A 16,718-nucleotide genomic window follows, 5' to 3' on the forward strand; every position below is an offset into this window, starting at 1 on the left:
TATATTGAGCCATGTGCCTGGAGAGAGCAAACGGTGAAGGACTGTAGAGGAGAGATGTTGAAGGAGGATAGTGTGGTCAGTGGTATCAAAGGTAGCAGAGGACTCAGGCAGGATTGTTAGACAAGAAAGAAGAAAACATACACACACTGCTCCTATATGCTTTTTATTTCTCAGTAATTAAACCAATAGCTTGTTTTTTGGGTGTGTGTGTGTGTTTGGGAAGAGATATCCTTTTCCCTAATATTCTTGATCAGTTAATGATACACTCGTGTATGAAAATCTTTTTCATCAAGGTCTTTAATAGCTCATTATTTGTAACATAATAACAGTAATGTCCGGTCACAGTATTCACATCATGATCACTTTCCCTGAGAGTGCCCCTTTGTCTCTCTTCTATCGCTGGTTCTTCTGCAATTTTCCTTATATACACAGATACACTGAAAAATGTAAAAGCACTGACTACTTTTCATGTGCAGAAAAAATGTAGCTATGGCATTAAATCTTCTTTGCCTCATCGCCCCTTCTCGTTCTATGTGTTTCTATGTACTTTTCTGTCTCTCCCTGCTTTCATTCTCTTCCCATTTGCCTTCACTCTGACAGTGTATAAATGTATCCAAGGAACTTAGCAATCACTGTAGAGGTTCAGCTACTTCAAAGTCAGAATGGAACAGCATTAGTGGAAAATCCCATCAATTGGTGGGGTATGCCCCTGTCCTGTTTACTTAGATCTGAATCGTGATTCCCACTTATTATTGGAATTCTGTAAATTTGGTAATGGATAGATGAAATGGACCATATAAATAAAAATTGAACTTCAAATTTCATTAAATTCAGGAAGAGTCAGGCTTTTATACAATATGCAGCACCAGGCATACCTAAAAATGAGGTACAAAACTGGGGAAGCTGCAACACAGGACTACATGCATGCTAAACAGCAGAAGCAGTGTGCTATAAGCAGAGCTAATCGATCCCACAATCAACTGATCAGATCAAAGCTCCGCAGTCCTGCCACATCCAGTCGTGAGCGGTGGTGGACAATTTTAACCAACTAACGGGAGGATAGCCCCATCCTCAATGATGGCAGAGCCCAGCACGCCAGTGCAAATGACAAGGCTGAAGCGTTTGCAACCATCTTCAGCCAGAAGTGCCGAGTGGATGAGCCATATCGGCCTCCTCCTGAGATCCCCACCATCACAGAAGTCAATCTTCAGCCAATTCGATTCACTCCACGTGATATCAAGAAATGGCAAAACGCACTGGATACAGCAAAGGCTTTGGGCACCGACAATATTCCGGTTGCCGTGCTAAAGACTTGTGCTCCAGAACTAGCCACGCCTCTAACCAAGCTGTTCCAGTATAGCTTCAACATTGGCATCTACCCGACAATGTGGGAAACTGCCCAGATATTTCCTGTCCACAAAAAGCAGGACAGATTGAATCCGGAAAATTGTCACCCCATCGGGCTACTCTCAATCATCAGCAAAGTGATGGTGTTATCAACAGTGCTATCAAGCAGCAGTTACTCACCCAATAACCTGCTCACCAATGCTCAGTTTGGGTTCCGCCAGGACAACTTGGCTCATTACAGCCTTGGTCCAAACATGGACAAAAGAACTGAATTCCAGAGGTGAGGTGATAATGACTGCCCTTGATATCAAGGCAGTATCTGACCGAGTGTGGCATCAAGGAGCCCTAGTAAAATTGAAGTCAATGGGAATCAGGGAAAACTCTCCACTGGCTGGAGTCATATCTAGCACAAAGGAAGATGGTTGTAGTTGTTGGAGGTCAATCATCTCAACCCCAGAACATCGCTGCAGGAGTTCCTCAGGGCAGTGTCCTAGACCCAACCACCTTCAGCTGCTTCATCAATGACATTCCCTCCATCATAAGGTCAGAAGTGGGGATGTTCACAGATGATTACAGTGTTCAGTTCCAGTCGCAACTCCTCAGATAATGAAGCAGTCCATGCCCGCATGTAGCAAGACCTGGATGACATTCAGGATTAGGCTGATAAGTGGCAAGTAACATTCACGCCACACAAGTGCCAGGCAATGAGCATCTTCTTCAAGCGAGAGTCAAACCACTTCCCCTTGATATTCAACAGCATTACCATAACCGAAACCCCACCAACAATATCTTGGAGGTCACCATTGACCAGAAACTTAACTGAACATAAACACTGTGACAACAAGAGCAGGTCAGAGGCTGGGTATTCTGTAGTGAGTGTCTCACCTCCTGACTCCCCAAAGCCTTTGCACCATCAAAAGGCACAAGTCAGGAGTATGATGGAATACTCTCCACTTGCCTGGATGAGTGCAGCTCCAACAACACTCAAGAAACTCTATCATCCAGTACAAAGCAGCCCACTTGATCGGCACCCGGTCCACCACCTTAAATATTCACTCCCTCCACCACCGACGCACTGTGGCTGAAGTATGTACCATCTGCAACATGCACTGCAACAACTTTCCAAGGCTTCTTCGGCAGCACCTCCCAAACCCATGACCTCTATCACCTAGGACAGCAGGAGCATGGGAACACCATCACCTGCAAGTTCCCCTTCAAGTTACACACCATCCTGATTTGGAAATATATTGCCATTCCTTCTTTTCGCTGGGTCAAAATCCTGGAACGAACTCCCTAACAGCACTGTGGGAGTACAGTCATCACACAGACTGAGGCGGTTCAGGAAGACTGCTCACCACCATCTTCTCGAGGGCAATTGGGGATGCGCAATAAATGATGGTCTTACCAGCAACACCCACATCCCAGAACAAAGAAAAAAAAATATGTTTAAAACTGTGTTTTGTCCCTCCACTAGCTTGTGTCCTCATATGTGAGCACACAAGTAGCAATCCCACCACATGTAAAATGCAGTCAGAATCAATTGTTTATCGAGCAATTCATGTATGGTTCATTTATGTTATCGTTAAATATATAACTTCCCAATTAAAAAAAGACAAAAATAAAATCATGTTTGAAAAACTTTCCATATGATGTCAGACATTGGACTCCAGCCTCAAACTGACAGTACTGTATCCATATGATGTGATGTCACTAATATGTCTCTACTTATCTGTAGAATAACTCCATGAGGCCTAGTGCTGTGCTTGAACTGCTGTGACCTTGGTCTCGTTATTGTAACTGCAGAGTACCTTCACCACGTGGTGACCAGCCTTTTATACAGCTCCTGCCTGGGCCTCCCACAGTTGCGCCCTCTAGTGGTACCAGCATAGTATATACACAGAGTATACATATATGACAACATTCTCCCCCAAAGTCTTTGATGCGAGCTAGTTACAGGTTGAGGCGATCCGGAAAACTGCGCTCCCTGGTTGATTGTCTGAGTGTCACTTCTGGCATGGGTGAGTTGGTTGGGCCATTGCTGTCTTGCAGCTCTGTTGGTCTGAATGGACTGTTGGAGATGGTGGGATTATTCTCGTGGTTGGCAGCTAGGTCTGTGGCTGATTGGATGTGGGTAGGTGGCTGGCTGAAGGTAAGGTCCTCTCCTGGTAGTTCCTGGTTACCAGTACATTGCAATTTGGTCTGGTCCAAATGCTTTCAGCATGTTTGTCCGTTAAGCAGTTTGACAAAAAACACTGTATTCCCCTCCTTGGCTAAAACAATGTCAGCGACCCATTTAGGGCCATGACCGTGATTCAGCACAAATACCGGGTCGTTTACAGTGATGTCGCGTGATACAGCCGCGCGATCATGGTACATGTTATGCCGACAACGCCTGGTTTCCACCTGATCGTTGAGGTCAGGGTGGACTAAGGAGAGCCTGGTTTTGAGTGCGCGTTCCATTAGTAACTCCACAGGGGGGACCCCTGTAAGCGTGTGGGGTCGTGTCCTGTAATTGATCAGCACCCGGGATAGGCGGGTTTGTAAGGAGCCTTCCATGACACGTTTCAAACTCTGCTTTATGGTTTGGACTGCCCGCTCCGCTTGGCTGTTGGATGTGGGCTTGAATGGGGCAGACCTGGCATGCTTGATGCCATTGCAGGTCATGAATTCATTGAATTCCAAACTGGTGAAACACGGAGCATTATCGCTGACCAGAATGTCGGGCAAGCCATGGGTAGCGAACGTGGCCCTGAGGCTTTCAATGGTGGCGGTGGACGTGCTGGATGCCATTATTACACATTCGATCCACTTAAGAGTAGGTGTCCACTACAACGAAGAACAATTTTCCTAGAAAGGGGCCTGCATAATCTACGTGGGTCCTGGACCATGGTTTTGAGGGCCAGGACCACAGACTGAGTGGAGCCTCCCTTGGGGCATTGCTCAATTGTGAGTAAGTGTTACACTGGCGCACGCACGACTCCAAGTCTGAGTCAATGCTGGGCCACCAGACGTGGGACCTGGCGATAGCCTTCATCGTGACTATGCCTGGGTGGGCACTGTGCAGGTCGCGTATGAAGGTTGCCCTGCCTTTTTTTGGCAAGACAACGCAGTTACCCCATAAGAGGCAATCCGATTGGATGGACATTTCGTCTTTACGACGGTGAAATGGCTTTATCTCGTCTTGCATTTCTCTTGGGACCGCTGACCAGCCCCCATTGAGGGCGCAACTTTTTACAAGAGATAACACAGGGTCTTGGTTGGTCCAGGTCCTGATTTGGCGGGCCGTTACGGGTGACCCTTCACTTTTGCAGACATTCATGACCAGGCACAGGTCTGCGGGCTGCGCCATTTCCACCCCGGTGGTGGGCAACGGTAGCCGGCTGACGCCATCGGCGCAATTTTCAGTGGCTGGCCTGTGGCGGATCGTATAATCGTAGGCCGACAGTGTTAGTGCCCATCTTTGGATTCGCGACGAAGCATTGGTGTTTATGCCTTTGCTTTCCGAAAACAGTGAGATTAGGGGCGTGTGGTCAGTTTCTAACTTGAACCTGAGTCCGAACAAATACTGGTGCATTTTTTTTACCCCATAGACACAGGCCAAAGCCTCCTTCTCGACCAATGCTGTAGGCTCTTTCGGCCTTGGATAGACTTCTAGACGCATATGCAACCGGTTGGAGTTTGCCCGTTACATTTGCTTGCTGTAACACACACCCGACACCGTACGTCGACGTGTCACATGCTAAAACTAGACGTTTACTTGGGTCATACAGTACAAGCAACTTGTTCAAACACAGCAAGTTTCTGGCCTTTTTGAAGGCGGCCTCATGATTTTGACCCCAAACACAGTCATTTCCCTTGCGTAGCAACTTGTGCAACGGTTCGAGCAAGGTGCTCAACCCTGGAAGAAAGTTACCAAAATAGTTGAGGAGTCCCAGGAACGAGCGCAGCTCCGTTACATTTCGTGGTCTAGCTGCATTCTTGATGGCCTCTATCTTCGAGTCCGTGGGTCTGATGCCGTCTGCCGCAATCTTCCTCCCCAGGAATTCTACCTCTGGCATCAGGAAGACACAATTGTATCATTTCAGCCAGAGTCTGACTCTGTTTAGTTGACTTAAAACCTCTTTCAGGTTGTGCAGGTGTTCGGTCGTGTTGCAACCAGTGATTAGGATGTCATCCTGAAATACAACGGTGCGTGGAACCGTTTTCAACAGACTCTCCATGTTCCTTTGGAAGATGGCTGCAGCCAAACGGATCAAGAACGGGCACCTGTGATACAAAAGCAGTCCCTTGTGTGTGTTAATGCACGTTAATTTTTTCGATTACTCAGCCAGCTCCTGGGTCATGTAAGCGGAGGTTAGATCCAGCTTGGTGAACACCTTTCCCCCTGCTAATGTCGCAAAGAGATCATCGGCATTGGGTAGCGGGTACTGGTCCTGTAATGAAACTTGGTTGATCGTTACCTTGTAGTTGCCGCTGATTCTGACCGTGCCATCACTCTTTAGTACCGGAACAATTCGACTGGTGATATGATTCCCTCGGGTTGAAGTCTGTCCAATCCGGTCTCCACTTTCTCCCTCATCATGTAAGGGACCGCTCGAGCCTTGTGATGAACAGGCCGTGCCTCGGGGACCAAGTGAATTTGCATTTTGTCGCCTGTGAAGTTGCCAATGCCTGGTTCAAATAAGGATGGGAACTTGCTCAGCACTTGATAACCGGAAGCATCATCCACTGAAGATAGTGCTTTGACGTCTTCCCAGTTCCATCGAATCTTCTCCATCCAGCTTCTGCCAAGCAGAGTTGGCCGGCGCCTGGTACAACCCACAGTGGCAATTCGTGTATCTCTCCATCATAGGATACTTTTACGTTCGCACTGCCGACAACTAGGATCAGTTCCTTGGTGTATGTATGCAGCTTTGTCTGAATTGGGCTCAGCTTGGGTCTTTGTTTTTTGTTGCCCCACAGCCACTCTCATGCCTTCTGGCTCATAAGTGACTGACGCGCCCCCATGTCCAACTCCATGGAAACAGGGATGCCATTTATCTTGACTTTCATCATCATGGGGGGCTTTTGATAGTGAAGGTGTGCACCCCATGCACTGCTTCCTCGGGCTGAGTCGCCTCTCTAGCTTGTACTTTATGATCCTTGCTAGATCGGAAACCTGCTGCCGACTCCTCTGCCATGTTTTGAGTCGCAGTTCTTCTGCACATTCGCTGTGGGTGGCCCTTTTGGCCGCAGCCTTTGCACACATAGTGTCTGAATCGACACAGACAGACCCGACGGTTACCCCCGCAATGCCAGCATGTTAAACGATTCACATTTACACCCCTTGGCGGACTCTGAGTAGGACTAATTCTTTGATCGAAAGTTATTTTCTGCACAGTACTTGCCAGTGAGTTTTAATTCTGGGAGAATCTCAACGTTGAGGTCGTGATCGCCTGGCTTAAGGTGATGGTCCGCGTCTTGTCCCGTCCCGTCGCAAAAACGTCCCGCAACACATTGTTGAGGATTTCGCCAAATTCGCACGGTTCCCGTGAGCCTTCGTAGGTCTGCGACATATTCCGCTAAATCCTGGCCCTCGGTGCGGCGGTGTGTGTAGAAGCGATACCTGGCCAGTGAAACCCGAGTAAAGGCTTCACCCTCTGTAAACTTTTCTAAACTACCAACGGCAGCCATCTCTGCGTGTAAGTCTGTGATCTGTACTCGTCGCCAGTTAATATGTCTCTACTTATCTGTAGAATAACTCCACAAAGCCTAGTGCTGTGCTTGAACTGCTGTGACCGTGGTCTCTTTATTGTAACTGCAGAGTGCCTTCACCGCATGGCGACCAGCCTTTTATGCAGCTCCTGCCTGGGCCTCCCACAGTTGCACCCTCTAGTGGTACCAGCATAGTATATAAACAGAGTATACATATATAGAAATGTAGACACATAGAAAAATAGGTGCAGGAATCGGCCATTCAGCCCTTCGAGCCTGCACCACCATTCAATAAGATCATGGCTGATCATTCACATCAGTAACCCTTTCCTGCTTTCTTTCCATACTCCTTGATCCCTTTAGCCGTAAGGGCCATATTCAACTCCCTCTTGAATATATCTAACGAACTGGCATCAACAACTCTCTGTGGAAGAGAATTCTGAGTGAAGAAGTTTCTCCTCATCTCAGTCCTAAATGGCTTACCCCTTATCCTTAGACTGTGACCCCTGGTTCTGGACTCCTCCAACATTGGGAACGTTTTTCCTGCATCTAACCTGTCCAGTCCCATCAGAATTTTATATGTTTCTATGAGATCCCTTCTCATTCTTCTAAACTCCAGTGAATACAGGCCCAATCGATCCAGTCTCTCCTCATATGTCAGTCCTGCCATGCCGGGAATCAGTCTGGTGAACCTTTACTGCACTCCCTCAATAGCAAGAACGTCCTTCCTCAGATTAGGAGACCAAAACTGAACACAATATTCCAGGTGAGGCCTCACCAAGGCCCTGTACAACTGCAGCAAGACCTCCCTGCTCCTATACTCAAATCCCCTCGCTATGAAGCCCATCATGCCATTTGCTTTCTTCACCGCTAGCTGCACATGCATGCCAACCTTCAATGACTGATGAACCATGACACCCAGGTCTCGTTGCACCTCCCCTTTTCCTAATCTGCCGCCATTCAGACAATATTCTGTCTTTGTGTTTTTGCCACCACAGTGGATAACCTCACATTTATCCACATTATACTGCATCTGCCACACATTTGCCCACTCACCTAACCTGTCCAAGTCACCCTGCAGCCTCTTGGCATCCTCCTCACAGCTCCCAGTTTAGTGTCATCTGCAAACTTGGAGATATTACTCTCAATTCCTTCATCTAAATCATTAATGTGTATTGTAAATAGCTGTGGTTCCAGCAATGAGCCCTGCGGCACCCCACTAGTCACTGCCTGCCATTCTGAAAAGGACCCATTTATCTTGACTCTCTGCTTCATGTCTGCCAACCAGTTCTCTATCCACGTCAATACATTACCCCCAATACCATGTGCTTTAATTTTGCACACCAATCTCTTGTGTATGACAGTCACAAACTGTCAGGACATGGTTGTGGACTGTGTAAATCCAAGTACAAGTACAGCATTGAGGTTCCGGAATCCGGACTCTGGGCCGATCGGTGGCAGGGTCGTCTGGAATCCGTAAAATGTTCCGGAATCCGGATCCTGCTGACCTCGGGCCCTGCCGCATCCCGACCTCGGGCCTCGCCTCACCGGTAATCGCCTCGGGCCGCTGCCCTTATCTCGGGGCCTCCACGCCGGCCTGCTCGACGACCACCTCAACGGGGCCGGGTGGCCCGAACAGCTCCTCGGCAGGGACCCCCCCCTTTCTGACGTTGCAAAATCCGGAAATACCCGAACCTGGGCTCACTTGTTTCCGGATTCGTGACGTCAGAAAGCAAATCGAAAGCCCGGAATCTGGAACGGCCTCAGTCCCAAGGGTTCCAGATTTTAGGCACTCACCTGTAAGTCCCGTTGAAAATTCCTGGAAACCAAGTTAAAAATGTTAATTAAAATAAATGACCCTATATGTATATTATATAAATAGTAGACACAAAGAAGAGTGGATGGTGAACACAAAATAACCCACTCATACTGTTGCCACCATAACTCACCCATCTGTGGCACTCATGCAGCTTAGTGGGTCATTTTGCATAAACTATCATCCCACAACATATACAAAAGCAAAATGCTGCAGGTGCTGAAATCTGAAATAAAAACAGAGAATGCTGGAAATCTCAGCAGGTCAGGCAGCATCTGTGGAGAGAAGAACGTTTCGGGTCGATGACCCTTCGTCAGAACTGCCAAATATTCGAAACAAGCACATTCTTAAGCACTGAAAGGTGGAGGGGAAGAAAGAACAAAAGGGAAGGTCTGTGATAGGGTGGAAGATAGGAGACATTAGAGAGACAGTCTCACTTTCTCTGCTCCCCTCACTCACTCCCACCTACCTCCCTCTGAACTTGCAGTACCCCGCTCGCTCAGATCCAACCCCAACCTGGTCATTAAACCTGCTGACAAGGGTGGCGCTGTTGTTGTTTGGCGAACTGACCTTTACCTTGCAGAGGCTGATCGGCAACTCTCTGGCACCTCCTCCTACCTCCCCCCGGACCATGTCCCCAACACTGAACATAACCATCATTTCCCAGACCTCATCTCCTCTGGTGAGCTTCCCTCCACGGCCGCCAACTTCATAGCTCCCCAACCTCGCATAGCCTACTTCTAATTCCTTCCCAAGATCCACATCAGGACTGCCCCGATAGACCCATCATTTCAGCCTGTTCTTGCCCCACAGAACTTATTTCTTCCTATCTCGACTCTTTTATTCTCCCCTTGTCCATTCCTTTCCCACCGATGTCCGTGACTCCTCCGACGCCCTCCGTCACTTTTACAGTCTCCAGTTTCCTGGCCTCAACCGTCTCTTTTTCACTATGGTTGTCCAATCCTTCTACACTTCCATCCTCCACCAGGTCGGCCTGAGGGCGCTCCGCTTCTTCCTCGAGCAAAGGCCCATCCAGTCCCCATCCACCACCACCCTCCTCCTCCTGGCTAAACTTGTTATCACATTGAACAACGTCTCCTTTAACTCCACTCACTTTCTCCAAATTAAAGGTGTTGCTATGGGAACCCACATGGATTCTAACTATGCCTGCCTTTCCGTGGGATATATGGAACATTCTTTGTTCCAGTCCTACTCGGGTCCCCTCACTCACCTCTTTTTCCGGTACATTGATCGGTGCTGCTTCCTGTTCTCGCCCTGAACTTGAAAATTTCATTCACTTTGCATCCAATTTCCACCCTTCCCTCATCTTCTCATGGTCTATCTCCGACTCTTCCCTTCCCTTCCTCGACTTTCCTTCCTCCATTTCTGGGGATAGATTTTCGACCAGTATCCTTTATAAGCCCATTAACTCCCACAGCTACCTGGACTACACTTCCTCCCACCCCACATCCTGTAAGGACTCCATTCCAATCTCCCAGTTTCTCCGTCTCCGTCGCATCTGCTCTGATGACACCGCCTTTCACACTAGTGCCTCTGACATGTCTTCCTTTTTCCTCAACCAAGGATTCCCCTCCGCCGTGCTTAACATGGCCCTCGACTGTGTCCGTTCTATTTCCCGCACCTCTGCTCTAACCCCTTCCCTTCCCTCTCAGAACCATGACAGGGTTCCCCTTGTCCTCACCTTTCACCCCACCAGCCTCCACATTTAAAGGATCATCCTCCGCCATTTCTGCCAACTCCAGCATGATCCCACCACCAATCTCATCTTCCTCGCCCCTCTCCTTTCAGCATTCCAAAGGGATCGCTCCCTCTGCGACACCCTGGTCCATTCTGCAGTCACCCCCAGCACCTGCTCCACATCCCATGATACCTTTCCGTGCAAGCGCATGAGATGCAACACCTGCCCTTTTACGTCCTCCCTTCCCACTATCCAGGGCCCCAAATACTCCTTCTAGATGAAACAGCGATTTATTTGTACTACTTTCAATTTAGTATACTGTATTCGCTGCTCACAATGTGGTGGTCTCTACATTGGGGAGACCAAGCGTAGATTGGGCGACCACTTTGCAGAACACCTCCGTTCAGTCCACAAGTGTGACCCTGAGCTTCCGGTCACCTGTCACTTTAATTCTCCACTCCACTCCCACTCTGAAATCTCCATTCTCGGATTCCTCCACTCTTCCAATGAAGCTCAATGCAAGCTCGAGGAACAGCACCTCATCTTTGTTTAGGCACTTTACAGCCTCTGGACTCAACATCGTGTTTAACAATTTCAGAGCATAACCTTTGGCCAACTTTGGCTCCCTTTCCTTTTCCCCACCACCATCATGTTTATTTTCTTCTTTCTGCCCTTTTTTTGTTCTGTCTATAATGACAGCTGGTCATTACTATGTCATTCACACCCTATCCAGATTAATCTTTTTCTAACCTCTATCATTTCCATTTCAATTTGACCCATCATCCATTTTGTCTCTCTAATCTCTCCTGCCTTCCACCCTATCACAGACCTTCCCTTTTGTTCTTTCGCCCCCTCCCCCTTCAGTGTTTAAGAATGTGCTTTTTTCGAACATTCGACAGTTCTGACGAAGGGTCGTCGACCCGAAACGTTAATTCTGTTTTTCTCTCCACAGACGCTGCCTGACCCGCTGAGATTTCCAGCATTCTCTGTTTTTACCCCACAACATATACCCTGATTGGCATTTTACTGATTCTTTGACACAGTTGACCACTCTATCTTTCTCCAACGCCTCTCCACCATCGTCCAGCTGGGTGGGACTGCACTTGCCTGGTTCCACTCTTATCTATCTAATCGTAACCAGAGAATCATCTGCAACAGCTTTTCTTCCCACCCCCGCATCGTTACCTCAGCTGTTCCCCAAGGATCTATCCTTGGTCCCTTCCTATTTCTCATCTAAAAGTTGCCCCTTGGCTTCATCATCTGAAAATACAGCGTCAGTTTCCACATGTACGCTGAAGACACCCAGCTCTACCTCACCACCACTTCTCTCGGCTCCTCCACGGTCTCTAAATTGTCAGACTGCTTGTTCGACATCAATTTTCTGGATAAGCAGAAATGTTCTCCAATTGAATATTGGGAAGACCGAAGCCATTGTTTTCGGTCCCTGCCACAAACTTAGTTCCCTAGCCACTGACTCCATCCATCTCCCCAACTTCTGTCTGAGGCTGAAGCAAACTGTTCGCAGCCTTGGTATCATATTTGATCCTGAAATTAGTTTTTGACCACATTTCCGCAGCATAACTAAAGCCGCCTATTTCCACCTCCATAACATTGCCCGTCTCTGCCCCCGCCTCAGCTCATCCGCTGCTGAAACCCTCATCCATTCCTTTGTTACCTCTCGACTTGACTATTCCACTGCACTCCTGGCTGGCCTCCCACATTCTACCTTATGTAAACTAGTGGTGATCCAAAACTCGACTGCCCATGTCCTAACTCGCACTAATTCCTGCTCACCCATCACCCCTGTGCTCGCTGGTTAATTGGTTCCCAGTTAAGCAATGCCTCAATTTCAAAATTCTTGTCCTTGTTTTCAAATCCCTCCATGGCCTCGCCCCTCCCTATCCCTGTAATCTCCTCCAGCCCCCGCGATGTCTGAGCTACTCTAATTCTGCCCTCTTGAGCATCCCTGATTATAATCGCCCAACCACTGGTGGCCGTGCCTTCTGTTGCCTAGGCCTTAATCTCTGGAATTCCCTGCCTAAAACTCTCCACCTCTCTACCGCTTTCCTCCTTCAAGACGCTCCTTAAAACCTACCTCTTTGACCAAGCTTTTGGTCACCTGCCCTAATTTCTACTTATGTGGTCCAGCATCAAATTGTTTTTCATAATACTCCTGTGAAATGCCCTGGGAATGTTTCACTATGCTAAAGGCACTCTATAAACACAAGTTGTTGTTGTTGTTGTTGTTGATTTGTCATACGTATAATAACAATGGCAAATTTAAAGAGGCATCATTTGCTTAGCAACAGGTGATGCCTGCTGGACGACTATCAGCTAGTCGCAGACCTTGCTCGCTATGGTCTGGCGCTAGTCCAGCTAGTTAAATTTAATGGCCATATGTTCACACCATAAAGGTTACGCATTGTTGAGAAATTACAGGGGGATTGCAGGAAGAGCTATAATTACAATGTGTATTTCTCCCAATTCTTTGAATGTTCTTTCCAACCATAATGAAAACCGAAAGAAAATGTCTAGTGTTAATTATTTTTTTCAATTCTTCCTTTTGAATTAACCAATTTTCCAAACACACCTCTGAGGCTTCGAATCTTTTGTGAATTGTTACATTTTGTATAGTAATCCAACCAAAAGGAATTGTACTTCACTGCTGCTTGAACTCGGTTCAAGGACTTTTCTGCCTCCTCCTCTGATTTATTCTTTATTTGCTTTGACAGTTAATCGCTAGCAGTGTAATTCAGGCATTCGTGGTGAGCATGTCAGTTAGTACCGTTTGCTACCTCTATATTTCAATATTGCAGCGCCATTTACATATTTGTGAGGATTAAACATTTTTAAATGGAGAAATTGATGGAGAATCATTTGCATTATAATTTGACATTTAATAAGCAGAGAATGAACTAGTTGTTTCAATTACAAAATCCCTACGGCAGCTCTGCAACAAAAAAAATCATGTCCAAACCAGCTAGATAATGTAACAAAAATAATGGTTGAATTAATACACGCTGCTTTCTAAAATATTACACAAATCTGAATTAGTTTAGGCAAAAGTGCCGAATATAGTGGTGGTGCGGCATGTTAAGCGAGCTAACACGCAGCGCCGTAGAGAGTAGAGACACAAGTTCATTTTGCCCATTCTCATTTCGTTCCTAATCTCGGCTACATTGGTGTAGTGTAAGATTTCTAAATCTCTGGCATTAAATTTGACTGAGACAATTCTTCTAAAACAATTGGAACAGTTTATTAAAAAAACACACACACATGCAAATCCACGTTAGTTACAACAGATACAATGAGGTTATAATAAAGAGTGATATACATTACTTCCCTTTGGCTGGCTGGTTCAGGAGGGGGAGAAGAGTCTTTGGCTGAATTCTTTATACCTCTCAAAAGCCATTGTCCCTCCGAAAGCCTCAGGATTGGATCTTGGTTCCAGGGCAGTTCCTTATTGGCTCTTCTCACACATGTGGCTGTCTGGCCTGGCTCAGCCATCTCTTGATTAGTTTAAATGACTTTCCAATATACAAAACCCATGCGGCAGCTCTGTGGGCTTCCATTTTGTTTCTTTCAAAACTCAGCCCATGCTGGCAACCTGTGGGCTTTCATTTTGTTTCAACACAAACAGGCCTTTCCATATAATCTACACTTTTAACATTTCTACATACACAGAATCAATTTTAATCATTCATCAACACTTTTATTCTTACAGTAGGCAGGCCAGGTGTCTATACATGGGAAAGAGAGGAGACTACTTGGGGGAACCTTCACCAGGCCACTGTTGTGCTTCCTGCAAAACAACCAAGGCTAGCATTCAGAGGGTGCCTCACCTCATCTCCTGACTGCTGGGGATCTGTGGTAAATAATAAAAACTGTGTGCTCTCATTGGAGGGTAAATCCCCTCAAAAATGTAGAAAGAGTAACAGTTCTGCAGAGTATTGTTTGGGGTCTCTCGCCTGACAATCAGATTTCTCCACAGATTCATTAAATAAAAAAGAAAATGTAATGAAAAATGTTTGAAGACCTTGTACTGACAGTTTTAACTTTTTTTTGTTTCAGCCTAAGCAGCGAACTTCACTGATTTCCTCGCAAGAGGTATACAGGCCAAGTCATGTGTATGATCAGTCAGAGGTCAGTTCATCTGCAGGCTATGCCAGTGTTAATACCACACCTCCTATTAGCCCCGCCAACTATTCCATTGGATCGATGGAGGGCAGTGATCTAATAGGTAAGACAATGCTTAAGATTATAGATTATAGATTTTATGTTTATCTGCTTTAAAGGCGCTATATAACTGCACGTCATTGTTGGTTAATATATTTGCTTCTCCTACATGTTTTATAGTGAACCACAGTTTCACTTTTGTCAGCAAATTCAAAAATATATGGTACAATCTTTTAACAGCTTGATAAAGTGGTTGATAAATCGTAACTGCACAATAAGGATCTGCAAAACTCAAAGAGCTAGCCAGTTTAAAATGCACTATGGAGTATGAAAAGGAAAACATACTATCTGGTTTGTAGAAGTCAAACAACTGGATTCTTAATCGGACCTCACATGATGCTTTGTGTTGCTATGATCCAATGTCACTGAGCCGTCACTAAAGCAGTCACAGAGCAGCTTAGATTGATATTGTTCGGTGTCAGCTGTGGCTGGGCGGTAGCACTCTCGCCTTTGAGTCAGAAGGTTGTGGGTTCAAGCACTGTTCCAGAGACTTGAGCACATAATCTAGACTGACACTCCAGTGCAGTACTGAGGGAATGCTGCATTGACGGAGGTGCAATCTTTTGGATGAGATGTTAAAATCAGGCCCCATCTGCCCCCTCAAGTGGACGTAAATGATTGTATGGCACTGTTCGAAGAGCAGGGAAAGTTCTCCCAAAGTCGTGGTGATACCATCCCTCAACCAGCGTCATTAAAAAAGATTATCTGGTCATTTATCTCTCTGCTGGTAGTGGGATCTTGCTGTGTGCAAAATGGCTGTTGCTTTTCAACATTACAACAGTAACTACACTTGGAAAAGTAGTTCATTGGGAGTGAAGCATTTTGGGATATACTGAGGTTGTAGAATAGGCTACATTAATGCATTATTTCTGCTTTTATTCATTCCATTTTGTGTACAGTCTAAAAAATCTGTTGCCTAATAAACTAATGGCACAAAAAATAAAGAAGATGGGAACTTTATTTTTATTTTAAGTCAAAAGGGAATTCTTATGTTAAAAGGGTGTATGTTTGCTGACACGAGATCAGAAATCTGTGAGACATCTAAGCCAGGATTTTTATCTACAGTCCAACCCCTGTTGGAAGTGTGTGGTAGAGTGGACTTTCCCCCTCCCTCAATGAGTCAGCGCTGACTGTGGCAAGTTTTTCGGGGTCAGGGCCTGACCAATTTTTCAGCCAGTTCCCAACGTCACCAACTGAAAATTAATTAATTAACAAAAAATTAACTCATGAACTGAAAATGAATTCATTAAAGGGAAATTAACTCATTAGCGGGAATTTAACTTGCTAGCGCAGTTCCTCACGAGAAACCCCGTGGCAGTTAAAATTCAGGCTTTCCATTTGATTCTATCAAATGCCTCCCACTCACCACAACTAAACAAAGACTATGGGCTAGAAACTTCCCTTTTTTTGCATGCTTAACGCCCATTTTACTGCTGAAATAACGCCCATATAGCACCCATTTTGGCACAAAATGGAAACTGACGGGCATTTTTAGGAAACTTATCGCCAAGCGTTACTTTCCCCAATGGGCTTAACGCTGGGAAAAAATATTACCGCCTGCCCACTTTTTTTGGGCGGAATCATCAGACTGGGCGAAATCAACGGCCATAATATCGCCTAGCGTTACTTTCCACACAGAATTATCGCCGAGATTCAAAAATACTGCCCACCCACTTTTTTTTGTCGTAAAGAGCACATTTGGCGCAACTAACGCCCAGGAGATCGCCCACTGTCATTTTCACCACCTCGCACACATATCGCCCACAATATCGCTCGCCCAGAAAAAGTGGAACTGTTCTGAACGAAAGCCAGTGGTGTGGCTGGCATTTTTTAAATCGCAGGTCGCTTAATTCAAAAGGCTGCCTCAACTTCGGGGGAGTTTGCATTGACTCTGGAGTTCTTCTCAGGTGAAGTGAACATCTCAAC

At 46.3% G+C, this 16,718-nt stretch overlaps 1 protein-coding gene across 12 annotated transcripts in view; it reads left to right on the forward strand.

Moving 5' to 3' along the window:
- Window positions 1-16,718, forward strand: part of anks1b (ankyrin repeat and sterile alpha motif domain containing 1B) — a 965,528-nt gene that overhangs the window by 777,262 nt on the left and 171,548 nt on the right. For all 12 annotated transcript variants that reach the window (XM_070897439.1, XM_070897440.1, XM_070897444.1 and 9 more), the window contains one exon: window positions 14,628-14,796. In XM_070897439.1, coding sequence (XP_070753540.1) covers window positions 14,628-14,796 — 169 coding nt within the window. The remainder of the gene's footprint in view (window positions 1-14,627; window positions 14,797-16,718) is intronic.

This window comes from Pristiophorus japonicus, chromosome 13 (assembly GCF_044704955.1).
Source record: "Pristiophorus japonicus isolate sPriJap1 chromosome 13, sPriJap1.hap1, whole genome shotgun sequence".
NCBI classification, from domain to species: domain Eukaryota; kingdom Metazoa; phylum Chordata; class Chondrichthyes; family Pristiophoridae; genus Pristiophorus; species Pristiophorus japonicus.